This window comes from Solanum pennellii, chromosome 11, assembly GCF_001406875.1.
Source record: "Solanum pennellii chromosome 11, SPENNV200".
NCBI lineage: Eukaryota > Viridiplantae > Streptophyta > Magnoliopsida > Solanales > Solanaceae > Solanum > Solanum pennellii.
Genome location: NC_028647.1, coordinates 2,246,418 through 2,264,584, shown reverse-complemented (window position 1 = coordinate 2,264,584; position 18,167 = coordinate 2,246,418). Strand labels below are relative to the sequence as shown.

The 18,167-nt window shown below is 26.8% G+C and overlaps 2 protein-coding genes across 2 annotated transcripts; both read right to left on the bottom strand.

The window, feature by feature from the left end:
* Positions 1 to 1,361: 1,361 nt before the first annotated feature.
* LOC107004125 (protein DMR6-LIKE OXYGENASE 2-like) lies at positions 1,362 to 4,608 on the bottom strand. The gene is made up of 4 exons (XM_015202358.2): positions 4,241 to 4,608; positions 3,352 to 3,602; positions 2,569 to 2,899; positions 1,362 to 1,888 (listed from the first exon to the last, which is right to left on the bottom strand). The coding sequence occupies exons 1-4, from the start codon at positions 4,532 to 4,534 to the stop codon at positions 1,640 to 1,642; spliced, it is 1,125 nt and encodes a 374-aa protein (XP_015057844.1). The 5' UTR covers positions 4,535 to 4,608; the 3' UTR covers positions 1,362 to 1,639.
* Positions 4,609 to 17,357: 12,749 nt separating this feature from the next.
* Positions 17,358 to 17,966, bottom strand: LOC107004167 (cyclin-dependent protein kinase inhibitor SMR13-like). Its single transcript, XM_015202405.2, has one exon. It carries the CDS (start codon positions 17,911 to 17,913, stop codon positions 17,614 to 17,616), a length of 300 nt encoding a protein of 99 aa, XP_015057891.1. The 5' UTR covers positions 17,914 to 17,966; the 3' UTR covers positions 17,358 to 17,613.
* Between the last annotated feature and the right edge of the window lie 201 nt (positions 17,967 to 18,167).

Here is an 18,167-nt window from a genome sequence, read left to right as displayed (position 1 = left end):
TTTAAATATAATGAATGATAGTTTATGTATAAATCTCACAAAAATAAATAAATTATAATTTATATATATTTTTGAAAACCACATTTAAGTTTGATTAAATTACTAAAATTTTGTCAAATCCATAACTATTATAATTTTGATTTAGCCCTTGAAGGCAGGGGCGGAGCCACCTTGTACTAAATCATGGTTAAAATAATTATATATGTATATATAGTAGATGTCGAACCTATTTTAGCTACTTCATGTGTCTATTTCTAAAGTTTTTTGAAACCCTTATTGAAAATTCTAATTCTACTTCTGCTTGAAGGTTACATGGATATAATCTTAAATAGGAAGATTTGAAGTTTGAGAATTGTGATAGAAGGTCTGTAGATAGTTGAAACAAATTCTAGTTTTCGTGTAAGTATTGATTTTATTATTGTCTTATGTATTATCTTATTATTCAATTTGCTTTTCAGCTTCAATTATCATATTATTTGTGGTTGATGTATATTATTCTCTGATTCATTGTTTTTAGTATAGATTCTTCATTATTATATTATTTACTTTACATAATTATATACTCTAAGGTGGGAATAAAACTACATATATACGAATATATACTATTTTTTTAAATTTCACTCGTAAAATTATATTAAATATATATATATATATTATTGTTATAATATTTTCCATCAGAAAATGACTTCCTTAGTAATGTACACATCATTAGAGTTGTACAGTTTGCCCAAATAATTGACTCTAGTAATATGTCAATTATATTATGTTTGTTATAAAATGTCAATTAATTACACTAACTTCACACTTCAATTGTCAATTTAGTACTAAAAGAACAAATTTGGGACTTTAGGTCCCTATGTCCACATTATATAATACAAGTTGAATATACCATTGCAATAATTTCCAATTAAATCTAAGGGAAAAAGAACAAAAATACGTTGAATTTTTCAAAATAGGTCAAAATAAAAGAACAAGAAAAAAGAAATTATCCTGTTTCAAATAGTTCAACGATAAATTACAGTTAAAAATCGAAGGTCAAAATTGACGGACAACCTCAATTTTTTTTGACTTATGATCGACTTTCAAGGGTTTCCTTATGTTACAAAAATGAGTATTTTTATTATAAGATGATATAATTTCATAAGAGGCTCAAGGAATAATACAAAGTCTTACTATATATCGATGCATAAAACTTAATTGTGTATAATTTTTGTATACTAGGTGTATAAAACATCGAGTTTTTAATTAAACATGTTTGGAAAAAACATCAAAACTTTGTATATTGAGTTATTGAACATTATCATAAGAAAATAGTGGACTATGCAACTAAAAACTTAAAAATAAAAAAGAAAAATTTTAAATACACATGAAAACAATAATCATCTTTTAAGCCATACAATATTCTTAATCATTAGCTCGAAAGAATTACAATAATATGGTTGCCTATGCTCCTTTTGCAAATAATTAACTTATTTTCTCATTTGGGATAATTAACAATCACTACAACTAATAACATACACAAAATTATAATCTCCGATATATGCATAGGTACTTGACTAATTCAGATTCCCGTCGAGAAGTCTCTCTTTGTAGGATAAAGCGTGCGACTATATTTTCAGTGCTCGAACTCGTGACCTGATTAATTAATCAATTTTCTAGATTCCAAGAAACTTTTGCTTTTGTGTTCACAAGATGAAATATATTCAAGAAAAGTAGCAAAATCAGTATCCTTGTAGAGTTTAGGGTTTGATTCATTGATGAGATTTGGAGAAGGCTGAATTTTGGAGCTATAAGGCAAACTATGTAGTGAAGCAACTGAGATTCTTGATTTTGATGAATTTACAAGTACCCTATGTAGCACACTTTTGTACCTTCCATTGCTGAAAATCTGAAAAATTGATAGGGAAAAAGATTAGATAATATCTTGACAAACATATAAATTAGAATAATTTAGAGGATTTTTTCCGGTTTTTCACTCGGTGTCTGATACCATATATCGAGATCAGACTAATCCAGATTCGTGTCTAGTAAGGTTATTCTCACCATTCATTTTTACTTGTCAAATTTTGACTTGACTCACTTATAAAGAGAACAATGATTGGTATAGTCACGAGTTTACCATTTTATCACTATTAATTGATAGAGTCTTAAACATATTTACTCACTATATTTTTCAAAAATATTAACTCAATATTAATAAATCGAGGATATAATAGAAAGCAAAACAAATAATCCTTTCTTAATTAGTCAAAAGATGACAAATTATATTAGAAATCAAATTAAGAAATATTTGACAAGTAAATGGAAATGGAGGGAAGCATTAAATTGACAAATAATCATTTTTCAACGTTTGTAATTGTAATAACCTAGAGTTTCCGTATTCAACTTAAAACTCCATAACGATAACTATTTCTCAAAAACATGACAGGTTAATGACGTTACTTTTACAAACCGCTCCCTATGTAAACGTTAAAAAGATAAATGAACTTTTTTTAATCTCTGAACAAAAAAAGTTGTTCGACTCTCCAAAAATAATAACAATGTCACGTAAATTGAAACAGAACTGACCTCAAGATGGTCTCCAACATTGACAACAAAGGAATTTGGAATAGGTTCAACAGTCAACCATTTTCCTTGATGTTGTATCTGTAAACCTTTCACTTCATCTTGTAGTAAAAGTGTAAGTAAGCCATAATCTGAATGTGGTGGCATTCCAAGTGTCAAATCTGGCTCTGGACAAGAAGGATAACAATTCAACACTAAAAGTTGGCTCCCATCCTCAAACTCTTTCAAATTTTGACTATCATTATTATTAACAATCCCCAAACTTTCAAGAATTGCTCCAACTAACAATTGGTACAAGAATTTTGCTTGCTTTGAGTAGTTTGAAGCTGCCTCCCTATTCATCAATCAAAAAAAAGTAACTATTAGAAAAAAAATCGTAAACGATATACATATATTATACACTATTATACACATATTATACGTCCTCTAGCTATTTTTAGTTTAAGCGATTGAGATACTGGCTATTGATGCTAAAGAATTTAATTTTTTTTCGTGTTAATTTACTTTTTCGAAAGAAATTTATATACTCAAGAACTACATAAATATAGTGTTATAATAATTAAAGTTTTAATATACTACTTAAATATTTGACTTTTGGAAATTATTAAAATATAACGTCACGTAAAATGAATCAGGTAAATAGTTGACTTTATAATTGGTCAAGTAAGCAATCTAATTTGAATTTATAAGTTGTGACATTTAATAATGCAAGTAGAGATCTTTTTATAAAAGTTGACTTTATTTTTTTTAATACTTGTTATTTTATAATATTAAAATAATTATCACCTGAGATCTACTGGAGAAGAGGGCCAAAGTGAGAGCAAATCACTTGACAAAGAATGGCAACTAAGTTTAAGAAAATCCCTCCAACAAAATACTCCATCTTTATTTTGATTGTAACTTGTGCCAACTCTAACTGGTGCTTGCATATCAATAGACATGTATTTTGCTCTTTCTTCAAAGGGAAGTTCAAAGAATTTCTTCCCAACTTCAATTATGTGTTGAATTGTGTCACTATGTATACCATGATTCACCAACTGCATCAAGACAACAAAGAAGTCAGAATGGTCCGACTAATTTAAATTCGTGTCATGTAAGGTTCACTATGAGAAATTTTAGTCCTCTTTATCGATGGCAACATTTATTTCAAGGTTTGAATATGATAATCGAGATATCTGGTTAAGAGTGGAAGAATCTCTGCTAACACAAGAGTGAAGCAATTCTAAGGTATATTTTATTTTGATGGCGGATATATGACGGAACGGAATTCTATGAGTTTAATCGAATTCATTACTTTTGGCTCGAACTATGCACATGTGTGTATGTATAAGCATAAGAATCCAAAATGTATATGAAAAAACTTGCAAAAAGCCAAGGAGAAAAAAGGAAGGAAATGTGATCCCTTTTAGTAATGAGAAATATAAAAGAGTCGAGTCCTCGTGGTCAATAAAGTGGATTGAAAATTACGAGGTCTCGGATTTTAACAAAATACAAAGTGATTTCTTCTCATCGGTTTTAAATCTTGGTGTACAGAGTTACTCGGTACATATGTTGATTTTGAAGATAGTAAGTACTCTTGAAATTAGTCGAGGTACGTGTAAGCTGTCTCAGACATCACGATTATCGAAAAAAGAGAAGTGGTTAAAGGGATGAGTGTACAAAGTTCAAATGTTACCTGAAAAAAACCATATTCTTCACAAGCTTTGGCAAGTGATTTGAGAACTTGAGATCTATTGGGGCCTTGCAATTGAGCAAAATCAATAATAGGCAAATTGAGATTTTCTTCAATTTTTTCTTCTTTTTTCACAATTAAAGGCCTATCTGAAATTGGCAAAATATATTTTCTTGGAATTTTAGTAATTCCACTTTCACATAAATGCCTAACTCCTTTTTGATATTTACACTCATTTTTTCCCTCATAATTTTCCTTAATTTTTTCAGTTGCCAAAATATTCATAGTTGGACACATTATAATAATATATGAAATATTTCAAAAAAAATAAAATAAAAATTGGTAACTTGAAGAAGGAATTTGAAGAGGGAAAAGGGTGTTAATTTGATGAATTATTATGGTAGAAACAATGTACTTATATATAGGGAAAAAACATGGCAAAACAGTGTTAGTGGATTATATTAATTTAAACATTTTAATTAATTAGGTAAGTCTTATATCTAGACTGGTTCCTATATCAATTTCCATGCAAAAACACAACTGTTGACTTGGTGTGGGTCAAACAAAGAGACTTTTTTCCTTTTTTTATATTTCTATACGCACTGATTAAACTAATTCAGATTTGTGCTATGTATGTCTCATTAAAGATGGAATCGATCCATGCAAAAATCGAACATTGAAATTAGCATATACGTCAAATTAAACGAGAAGATTTAATATTCGTCATGTGACGTAGAATCTATTGAATGCTCTGATTAAGAATGGAGAAATCTCGTTCAAAAATGTACAGGCTTTTTGGTATTCATGTTCCTACTGATTATACTAATTTAGGTTCATGTTACGTACGTCCTACTAAAGTTGAATTCGATCTATGCAGAAATTGAACATTGGATTTAGCATATACGTCAAATTAAACAAGAAGATTCAATATTCGTCATGTGACGTAGAATCTATTGAATGCTCTGATTAAGAATGGAGAAATCTCGTCCAAAAATGTGCAGGTTTTTTGGTATTCATGTTCCTACTGATTAAACTAATTTAGATTCATGTTACGTATGTCCCGCTAAAGATGAATTCGATCTATGCAGAAATTGAACATTGAGTTAGCATATACATCAAATTAAACAACAAGGTTCAGTATTCGTCATGTGACATAAAATCTATTGAATGCTCGAGAGATATTTGATTAAGAATGAGGAAATCCCGTTAAAAATGTGGAGGCTTTTTAGTATTTATGTACCTACTGATTAAACTAATTTAAATTCATGCTACGTATGTCCCACTAAAGATGAATTCAATCCATGCAGAAATTGAACATTGAGTTAGCATATACGTCAAATTAAACAACAAGATTCAATATTCGTCATGTGACGTAAAATCTATTGAATACTCGAAAGATATCTGATTAAGCATGGAGAAATCTCGTTAAAATGCGGAGGCTTTTTGTTAACAAAGGAACTAGTCATTTTATTTCCTTTTGTGGCCCCCTTGAGTTCTATTACACAATTTCAATTTTCAACCTTTTGTGGACCAATCCAATATTCCATTACTGCCCCAATTATGTCTATTGGGGTATAATTATACTTCATTTGAGTCTTTTGTTCCCCTTGACTTGTCTAGAGATGTTTTTTAAAAAATTTTCAAAAATATTCAAAATTTAGAAGTGTAGGACCAATACCTTGAGGATAATAAATATAAAACGCCTCATAAAATTGAATTCTAGATTGGTTTATAATTAATAAATATTAAAGAAAATATAGGTGGAGAAAGAATAAGTAGTTGAAGTATGACCATAGAAAATATCAAAAAATTCACCAAATCATACTTTTATATCAAAGACGCATTTTTTTAATTTAATCATATCGTGATATTTATTATTGTTGTTGTTGTTGTTGTTACTTTCCTCTTTTGTATTGTTTTCGACATGGCCTTTTTATTCTACTTGTTTTACGTACTTATTTTCTTTTATACGTTTTACTTGACAAAATGTCTTTCAAAATCAATCTATTTCTATCTTCACATTTCGTAGATTTCACTAATAAAATTACACTGAATATATTGACGATGGACGTAAAACCAGCGTGCGGATACACTTCATAACTAGCTATCCACTTGGTCATAATTTTGAATCCTTCCTCAAATTAAGTCCGTTAATACATATTTAAGGTATTAAACAGATTGACTAATTAAAGATTTATATAATTAAGCACACCTAAGCATGAAAAATAAGTTGTTTGTTAATTAATGAGATTAACTTAACTGTTCATTAGACTTTTCCATGATATAACAGCAGGTGAGTAGTGTTGTATACAATGAATCTAAAATGTCATACCAATTTTCAATTAATAATAGTAAAATCTTAATTAGGTCATAATTAGTTCTTGTTCCCCCAACTAATTTATTAATTTCATTTATGATTGTCAAATCTTGTGCCCTATACGTCCCATATTGTAACTAAGAGAATTTTAACGGTGTAATGAGGATATGATCGTAGATAAAGAGATATAGAGGTCATGAGGGTTAAAGTTGAAGGTTAGCAGATAAACAATCGTTTTTCTAAAAATTTGATGCAACTATAAAACATACTTCGCTTCAAAATACTACTTATCATCCTAACTAAATAGATGTATGAAAAATACTCTATTTTTTTATTATTAGTGATTTGATAGCAATTAAAATTATCTAAATATCGAGTAAAAATGATAAAATTCACTCATGTTCGATATTTTATCATCTTCGTTTATACTCTTTCTGTTCACTTTAAATTTGTCTGATTTTGACTTTGCACACCTCTTATAATTATATTAGTTGACGTGAATATTTTGTCATAATACCCATATTATTTCATATTTTTTCTTAATTAAGTCTTGAAAATAATTTAAAGAATAAATAATCAATGTTAAGGTAAAAATAAGGGAGAAAATAGTTTTCTGTAAATATGCTAAAAGTTATAAATAAAATAAACAAAAAAGATTAATTATTAGATATTAATTCGAGTAATAAATATAGAGCATAACCTAAAAGATCACGAAAATACACTAGTTTTTTTTTTTACTTCAAACTTCCCCTATCTATATATTATTAATAATAAATTCACTAAATATATAAATATGTGACGGTAAACTATATTATTATAAATAACATATCATAGTCCTTTTTTGTTAGTATTACTCTTTCATTAGTTGAAGATTTGATTATGAAATTGGAATATTTGTACTATTATGATTCTTAAAGTTGTCAAAAAATAAAATAAAATAAAATATATATTTTTTATTATATATATATATATATTCTGAATTTCCATCAATTAGCTCCTAGTTGGAACCAATTATATTTTAATATAATCGACCAAAATATGATATATTGGTCTATATTATAAGTACAACGTACGTACGTAATTAGCAAACGTGGATAGCCTAGCTTCATGACTCAATCCAATAATTAACAAGTAATAATCATACACATACAAAAAAGTCATAGTATGCTATATTTGGGCATCATAATTTAAAAATTATGAAGAATTAAATAGACTAAAGCTATTTAGGGAATTTCGTCTGAACGAGTTTGGGGGTCTAAATCCAAAATTCACATAGAGGCCCTTATAACATATTTAGTGTAATTCAGTAAATGAAGTTCGGAGAGGTAGGATATCTGTCTTGTTTCATTCAACTAATCTCCTCTTCAAGTCAATGGATCTAGATCTAATTTATCGAAAAATGAAAGAAAGAATTGAAATTCTAAACGATGCAAACGGTTAAATAGAGTTATACAAGATAAAGCAAAGGCAAAACTTTAAACAAAAGAAAGACTTAACCAATTCTGTTCGTCCCGTTCCGATCCATTGTCATTCCTTATTAAAAACATATAATTAATCTCCTCTTCAAAGTCAATGGATTAATTATATTATTATTGAAGTCAATAGCCCATGGCCAAGCTGGTCCAAGTAAGCAAGCAACATGTTTTGTCTTCTCTTCTTCATTCATTGCATGTGTAATTTAATATATATCAACATCACCTCTTTTATTTTTTTTATTTAAAAAATAATAATAAACTCATAGTTCATATCTTAGTTGTATAATCATCTCATGCTAATTACTTGGATCTTAAAATAATAATAATGACATATGTTAAAAGTTGTTAATGACTTTAAATAGTGATAAATGATAGAAGAGGTTGATGTGGTAAGTTGACATGTTATTTTGATTAAAATGGATAGAGTTTACAAAGATGTGTGTAAAACAAATAATATATTAATAAAGAAAGTTTTTTTTTTCCAAAAGAGTGAAAAGGATAAATATGAGTCATTTTTGTAACATTAAGAGTATACACAGATCGAATATTATTAAGAGATTATATACGAATCGATAAATGAAAAGCTTAGTTACCTTTTTTTTTGCAATATTCGATATCATTATTTAAAGTTTGATTAAATTTGAATTATTATTTTTTTATGACTAAGGAAATCCGTAGCCGCTACCCTTTGGGTGCGTACAGGATAAAACTCCGCTCCTATGCAATAGCTCGCAAATCATATAGGAGATGTAACCCGCCCTAGGCAAGTCTGGTGCGACGAGCTCGATCCAAAAGGCAAGCCCCTTGCTTTCATTGGCAAGAATTTCGAACTTGAGACCTGCAAGATGAATTAAATTTGAATTTATGCATTGCAAGATATACTTTTAGTGGCGACACTTTCAACTGAATTTTTTTTACTTTCCAAAACTCAAACTCAAATTTCTAGATAAAAACAGGGGAATCTCAATCAGTCCATCGCGACCCGCATATTACAACAAACTTTGTTACTTGACGAAAAAAGGGTTACGTCAAATTATGGAACTTTCTTTGAAATATGATATCTAGGATTTAATAATACTTTAATTAACTCATCTGCTTCTACTTATTTCTATTCATATTTTTTATTTATATAATAAATAAAGAGTTGACATGTTGTGATGATCTCATAAATATTTGGTGTTGAGCTAGCAAATTAAAACCATGGGGTCTGTTTTTATTTTTTATTTTATAAAAACTAATTAAAAATATAAGGGTCAAGTCAACCCATAAAATGTCAACTCAAATTAAACTGCTCATATGAGTTGACTTTACATGATTATGTAATTTCATCAATTAAAGGGATAATTAATAACACTTCTAAAACTATCGATTATCGGTAAATTATGATTTACGATATCCTACATAAAGAGAGATTAAAACTAAAAGAATTATTTATATATATTAAAAGCGAAAGGGATCAATATTAGCATATATTTAAATTAATTGAAGATTAAATATGCTTAGTCAGATACCATTGAGTTTTTTTTGGAAACTAAGAAAGTAAACTTCATTTGAGTTCACATTATGACGTATTTATGTATGCACATATATATTTGATCTTGTCCAATCTTTACAAAATTGGATGCATCATCAATTTTTTATTTTATTTTTTGTCAAAACAAAAAAAAAATCCAAAAAATATGTTCATATGATTTGTATGTAACCTAATTATCGTATTTTCATGGTCCGAATCTGTGACCTCCTAGTCACATTACAATAACCTTATCATTTACTCGTCCAATGTAATAGTAGACTTTTTGTATGATACCATATGTAACTAATTTTCAATTTACCTATTGACTTATTATAACGTCATTTTCAAAAGTACTAAATAAATTAAATGATGATGCTTAATATAGAGTAATTAATGATCCTTAATTATGTTTACATATGAAGTAAGAAACACCGTGTCTTTTATTTTGACTACTAATGTGCTTGATTAAGTCGCATTAATCTTTTGTTTTCAAATTTGACATTTTCTTTAAAATAAAAAAAAAATATACCAAGCATTTGACTTGATTATACAATTTAGATAAGCATGTAAAATTATCGTAAAATATTCTCGTCGTTTAAATTATTATCATGTGATTTTCAAAAATATTTATCTCGAATTACGCCATTTATTTTATAGTACTTGGTCCTTCTTGATGAATTTTTATTAAAGATGTATTTACTAAACTAAACTTATTAATAATACTTTAAAATTCCAAATTTGATTACTATTACTTTACATAGTTACCTTATTTAATACTAACAGCAGAAAGGAAAAGGAATAAAAATCGAATTTTCATCGACAAGATGCAAATTTAAATATTCAACGTACTGAATTTCTAAGATTTTTCAGTTAATTAATTAATTAATTCTAAGGGGGTTGGTGAATTTTTTGTTTGTTTGTTACAGTATCATACAGAATTTTAAGTCATAGAACAGGTGAAAAGTATGCTCTAACAGTACAAAATAACATTAAAGTATATAAAGAAATATATTTTTTTTTCTAACGTGACATGTGATATCTATATCGGTTCGTCAATTAATTTGAATTTATATTATATAAAACTACTCTTAAAGGGAAATTACTCCTATCAATAGGGGCGGAGCTAGGGCAAGGAGCGTCAAGCAAAAATTTCTTCGTCGAAAAATTACACTGTATATATGAGTGAAATTTTGATTTAATAAATATATATACAAGTGTTGAACTTTGAGGTTGTGTGTTCTATACTATTTGACGCGAATATTTAAAATTTTCATTGATTAAAATTACATAAATATTCGTGATTTATTTTAATCATACATTTTAAAACTCTTTTTTTTCTTTTTAAGCTTCCAGTCCAATCAAAAGCTAATACGATGGAATGAGTGATATTTTGAAGTCTAAGAGTAAATAAAATTTTATTGAACGAAACTAGAAGTTGCTATATGAAATCCTACACTTATATATCGTTATTATAAGCGAGTTTGTTTTAAACATTAAGCAAGTGAAAAATAATAATCGTTATGGAATTTTAAATAAATTTTAACAATAGAACTCTAAAATACTTCACGCATAGAATTTAAAACTTCATAATATTTATTTTTTGGAGACAAGCCAAAAAAAAATCTAGTAAATATTATTTCTTAAAAAATTAATAAAAATCTTTCTAGTTCTTTGAAGAAATAAAATTTAAAAAATTTCCTTCAATTCAAGGTGAATAAACAAATGGGCCTTGTAGTGTTTTAGTGTATAACGGCCCACCTAGCGCCAGCCCAATGATGCAAGTTGGCGAATGTGAAGCCCACATAACATTGCCCAAAGTCGTATATTCTTTAAAATTTGTTTTCTCTTTGTTTCATAAGAAAAAAAATATTCACTTATATTATATAAATTCAGAGTTTAATTTCTTCTCCATGGTGAATACTCTGATACATCAATCATACATTTGATATACAATTATTTTATTTTGTAGTAGTTATAATTAAACTTGCATTTTACATCTCTCTTTATATAAAAGTAACAACCAACAACATATCCAGTGAAATCTCATCAGTGAGGTTTGAGGATGGTAGAACGTACCCAAACCTTACCACTACTCCAAAGTAGTATAGATCAGTTATTTTCGGAAGATCCTTGGCTTAAATACAATTATTTCAAATATAAAGAAGAAAATATAACACGTCATAGAAAGACGGTGCAAAATCTACCCCAAAGGGTGTACAAACACATTTTCCTTGTAACACAAGACAGAGACATATAACACATTTTGTTTCCTGTCATTTTCTTTACTTTTGGCAATAAAGAGGAGATAATACGTAAGGTAGACCTTGCGTATATACGTTTTTTTGGGTAATATACATTGCATGTATACATCTATTTCATAGCTATATATCCTCTTTTTCCTTTAAATTTATTTAGTTATCTTTTAATATTTAAAAAAAGGCAGATGGCGGCAGGGAAAAGACCAAAACCGCAATACCAAAAGTTTTATTTTCAATATGATATTCGATATCTATCGTACCTTGTCTACTTCAATAATCAGATCATCTTTAAGGAGAGTAATATGTAAACAAGGGATAAAGCCAGAGATCAAAGTATATGGGTTCGTTTGACTTTGATCTCATGAACTTTTTATTTGTTTTAGTATATAATATGTATAAATTATTAATTTAGAATCTTATTGCTTAGAAAGACTATAGAATTCTCAATTCATAAATTTTAAACTCAATATTTCAATCGACTGTTATTATTCAAATAATTACGAACTGGCTGAACGACGACTACCAGATCATCTTGAACATTTGCAGATTCTATTCTTTTGAATGCACTTTACAATATTCATGAAGCTCATAAACTGACATTTGACTTCAAACTCATTGTCGATTGCTTCAATAAAAATAAAAAAAACCCTTAAACTATCCATATTTAGACACATGGTGAAACTTCATTTCATTCAAATTATCATCCGGTCATTTCAAATTCGTCTATACAATTAAATAAACAGTAATAAAATGACAGACTCTTATCTTCATGTCAAGGCCGAAAGATAATTATTTCGGAAAGACTAAACCATATTAAAATCCATTTTTTTGTAGTAACAATGCATTATTTTAGTAAATCATATCACTTAATGTTTTTTTATTAATAAATCCAAAATACATTGATTAATTGCTTGATTTTATGTACCCTTAGCTTGTTGGTGGTATAGATTTGAATTTTCCTTTGTATCATCATGGTGGACTTAATTGTAAACACCATAATGATTGAAAAAGATTTTGTTTTATTATTAATGTAGTTTAAGATTTGTTACTAATGGTGTAAAAATTATTACTATATCTCAAATTATTATTTCATTTGAGTATCTTATGGTTAAATCTCTAATTGAAAGATTGCTCCCCTTATTATTCCAATTTATTGGTTGCTAGACTAAATATTGTATAAGTACTGCGATAAAAAAAAAAATATTTACACAATCAATTTATTACTAGATGCAATTTTCTCATATTAATGTAATGAAAATATACATTTTAGAATATTTATCAAAATTTATATAGTTCAAACTTTAAAAAAACTAAAACTTACATTAACAATAGTGAAATCGTTCTTACCCTAACCACGAATATGAGTGGAAGTGGGTGAAATCGTATCTTAAGAGAAATGAGAGGAAAATTGAATATTAGGGATCTTATTACTCTACGTAGAAGTGAGAAATGTTTGGCGCTTATATGGCATTCATGTGGTGTCAATGTGGCGTTCACGTGTCACTTAACATACTTCTATTAATTAGAAGGGTAAGTATGATCCAATACTTAGACGGGAAGGATAATTTTGATCCGGAATATAGTTCAAGGGTAAAGCTGAGCTATTTCTGATAGTTTAGAAAATATTTTTAAGCCTTTTCCGTATATATAATATAATTTTTTAACAAAAAATATCTGACTGATTAGCTAGCTTGAACTATACTTGACTATGTCACTGCCTACTTATAATTAATTTGATTTGGGACGGGTGAGTATATAACTTTAAACTCAATATTAATTCATCTTCTTTTAATTAATGGAAATCAATCAACTTATGTGACATGTAAGTTTAAAATATACTCCAAAATGATTAAATGTTTGGCATTTAAAAAAAAGGCAATAAATTTGCATTTACAAGGTACTAAATTTGTCTTAAATAAATTTAATTTTTATGAAACAAGTGGTTGATAGTGATTCTCATGTGGGCTTTGGGACCATATAAATGAAAAATTAAATCATATTAATTTAATGGTACTTTTTATCACCTTAAATAAAAGTAAAATAACTTTTTATTTTATTTTATCTCTTTGTGACTAAATATTTAATATTCTTTTGGTACATGTTTCTAAAATTATTTAAGAAAATAATATAGTCATCATTTAGTATATCAAAATTGTTTTTGTTTTGTTCATTGAATTGTTGAGTTATTATTAGGGATGGGATATTTTATTATATTATTATACATTGAACATATATTATATATATGGCCCATTATAAATTATGTGCTTTTATGATATTAATTATCCTAGCTGTCAGTCTAGTACTCGTCAATTTCTTTGTCATATATGATGACATTTTTTTTTTATTTTTCAGATGTCAAATATTATTAAAAAATAAAAGTGTAAAAATATATGTATCAATTAGTTGACATATTAGGTCTAAGTCTTAGCTTGAACCTACATTTTATGACTTCGTTTTTTAGAAAATTCGTGCAATGAAAGTAATAACTAAACGCTCTAAAATGTAAATAATTTGTTCGGAGGATTGTTACGTATTGTTTTATAATATATAGAATTATATCATATTATATTGTGATATATTATATTGCACTATCTTGTTTTAATGAATGCGGTGATCCGATAGATTGTATCATTCTTTGTCGTTACATAATGTCACACAGACATAATTTGAATGTAAACCTACCACAAAAGTAGGGTACGGAATAGAAATACTATGAAAAAGTAGGGTAAAGATGAAATATAGTTATTAAATAATAAATAAAGACAAATGAAAAGAATGTATTAAGGTAACGACATGATTCACATCAATCGATCGTTACATAAAATTATGTGTCTTTTCATTGTAACCTAACAATGAATTTAAACGATACGATACAATAGAACTTAAGTAATAATCAAAACAAATATTGTATTTACTCTAACAATATAATACAACACAACATATAACAACCATCCAAACAAGGTGTAAGGTTGGCTTGGGGGTGAATGGTAATTTTACTCAAAACCAATAATAAGATTTATACTAAATTAAGAGACATAAATTTGTGTTTGTCAAATAAATAAATTTAATCGTTTAACACAAGTAAATAATGTATATTTTTCTTTAATATGTAACTTCTAACATTTAATTTTTTGGTCAAGAAAGAAAAAGTCCATTAAGAATTAAATATTAAAAAAATTACATAAATTAATACATTTTTAAAATTTTTTTACTGATTTTAGCGATATTTTTATTTATTATCATTTATAGCAATATTGTGATAAATCTGTAATATGTATTAAAAGTGAATTGTGTATGCAATATATTTGAAATATAATTGTTTTTGAAGTATATTATGTTTGTTTGGTAAAAAATTATCACATTGTATTATAAGTGTATTAAAATGTGTGATAAATGTATTATCTATCATTAAAATTTATATTATAATTGAATAATAAATTTATCTTTGTAATATGTATTAAATTTGTATTATAAATGAATTAAAAGTGGTCAAATGAAAAAAAAATGTTATCGCTATAAATGGTAAATATTTTTTTATTATAGTATATTTATGTAAGTTTCCCAATATTTATATGATTATTTTAAATTACAACTTATTTATCATTAGTTGAACTGCATCGTCTAATTAGATTAAATAAGGCATAATATACATTTTTAAAGCATAAAAGAAGAAAATTCATTAATTAGAATTTCCCATTTTAGAGCCATTATAATTTTTAGATAATAAATAATCCCAATTTTCTACCATCCAACTCCGTTTGCTTTGTTTTTTTTCATTTTTAATAGCGAATTCAAAATTTTAAATTTGTCAATATTATATACATACTCATTCAATGTTATTTGCTAAAAAAAATTAAATCAAGGTAATTGTTGAAATATAACTCACAGTTTCAATAATAACAAAACTCCCAAAAAAAAAAAAAGATAACAATTATACTGCTGAAAAAACCATTAGTTTTGTTTTCCATTTTAATGGTTTTAATTTTCAAAAAAATAATCAGGGTAATTATTATTTTCCATTTTTTTCAAAAAGTTTTTATTTTATGTATAACTAAATATAGAATAAAGACAAATAAACTCCACGTTGAGTGTAAAGTTTAGCTAAGATAATAATAACAAATACACATGGTGTATTTCTTGTTCATATCAATAAATACAGATAATATTTATCCCTATATTTTTTTTTCCTTTTTTAAAATAAAAAATAGAATAAAAACAAATTCATCAATCCCAAAGTTTATGTCAGTCATACAAAGTGTCAAATATGTTTATTATAATTATTCCAACTTATTCCTGACTAAACTTAATTAATACTAATCCAAAAGTTATTTTAAAAAATAAAAAATAAATAAAATATTACCTGTTTAGAAAAAAAAAATCCTCATACTATTTTTTTGTACTTGTTATTAATATCCATGGTTTCTTTTGCTTCAAAGATATAATGTCATTTTCTAATTTTTTTTCCTTCTTGTTTGTTAGGTTTTACTTGAACCGATCGAGAGTTTATTAGGAATAATTTCTTTATCCTTATAAGGTAAAATAAAGTTGAATACGTATTATCTTCTCTAAATTTCGTATTGTAAAATTATATTGAATATATTTTTATTTTTCTTATGCTTTAAATAAATAATCAGTAATATAGCAAAAAATAATAACTTATCTATTTTACGAATTAAGATTATTAAATTTATGAATTTCGAATATTAAAAAAATTGACTCATTAAATTCTTATTATGTCAATTACTCCATAGAGAGAGTTATATTTATTAATAACGAAAAGTAAATGTTTCAACACAAAGAAAAGATCACTTTGGACTAGATTTACTGAAAAATTTTCAAATCTGTAATAATTAATAATTTATATAAATATAAAAAAAATTCAAATCTATAATAACTAAAATATAACTTAAATCAAATAAATAAAGCAAAAAACTTCACAAACTTCCTTCTAACAATACCACAAATCACCATTTTTCTAATCTCACATTTTCTTTTATTATATCAGAGGCGAATTTAAAATAAATTCTGTTAATTTAATCATATATACATATATATATATATATATATATATTTCAAACTTATGAATTTTAACATTGAATTTATCTCTATAAAAACTCGATAATCAAAAGAAAACAAGGCAAAAGATGAAAAGTTTTCAAAAACGATACAACAACAGTAATCTCACAAAACAAAGTATGAACACAAAATATAATATACAAAAAAATTTATTTTCAATAAACCCTCGACTCATAAAAGAAACCAGTTCAAAAGAGTACAAAAAAGGAAATAGAAAGGAAAGTGAAAACAACCTTCCCAAAAATGGAGGTTGGCTAGTACAATCTACAAATAATAAATATATAACGAACTCAAACAAAAAAAAAAATTGTATCATCATTAACTCATTAAAAAATAAAAATGGTAAAACAGATAATCGAAATATAAAATTACCCCAAAAAATTTAACAAATTTTAAAAAAAACTTGATGCAATTCATTCATTTATACCCATAATTCATATCTAAAATTACAAACATACTTGATATACTAAAACAAGAAAAATAAAGGTGCAATAGATACTATTACATAATACTTCAAAACTATTTTTCTTTTTTACTACTAGCTAGCTAATAAGATACGATACGATACAACATGATAAATGAAACTTGACCTTACTACTAATTCTAAAAACTACTATTAGAGCTAGACCCTTTGCAACAATTATCCATCAGTCAGTCAGTTCTTTGAAATAACTATTCATCATTCAGTCAGTTTCAGATATCAGATGATTATATCTGAATAATATTTTTTTATGAGTTTACATGCTACGTCTTCTTTTCATGATGATGCTACCACCATTATTAACATCTTCAGCATTTCTGAAAAACGAATCGATTTCTTCCTCATCAACCATGACGACGATCTCAAATCGCAATCGCCTCTTGCACAATGACCGATTTGCCCTTTTAGGTTTCTTAGGTGCACCAGGACAGTTAACAACTTTGGGAATCCTAAATGAAGGAGATTTTGGGGTTTTGCATTCATTTGGAAGAAGAGAGTCGATGTTTGGTGATTGGTTTTCTTGGAAATCTTTTGGGGTTTGGAGGTCTTTAGCCATGGTGAAATTAAGAGAGAGAAAGAAGAGAGAGAAAGTGAAAGTTTGAGGAAAAGAAATGTATTTTTTTTTATTTTCATGTAGAGGTCTTAATTTATACTAGTGAAAAAAATACTAGGGATAATGGTTACATTTGGAGGGATATTGTGATGGTTAGGAATAAGACAAAAAAATACACGCAAAGTATCACGTTGGTCTGTGAGATTTTCACCTGTACTATCATGTGAACCTCTTTTATCTAGCTGTAATTATTTTAT

Bases quoted from the DNA above. Each gene is read 5' to 3' on its own strand.
- LOC107004125 (XM_015202358.2), bottom strand. From the start codon at position 4,534: ATGTGTCCAACTATGAATATTTTGGCAACTGAAAAAATTAAGGAAAAT. The intron at 3,603-4,240 runs GTAACATTTGAA...GTCTTGATGCAG, and splicing joins AAGAATATGGTTTTTTTCAG to TTGGTGAATCATGGTATACA. The intron at 2,900-3,351 runs GTGATAATTATT...ATTGATGAATAG, and splicing joins TCTTCTCCAGTAGATCTCAG to GGAGGCAGCTTCAAACTACT.
- LOC107004167 (XM_015202405.2), bottom strand. From the start codon at position 17,913: ATGGCTAAAGACCTCCAAACCCCAAAAGATTTCCAAGAAAACCAATCA.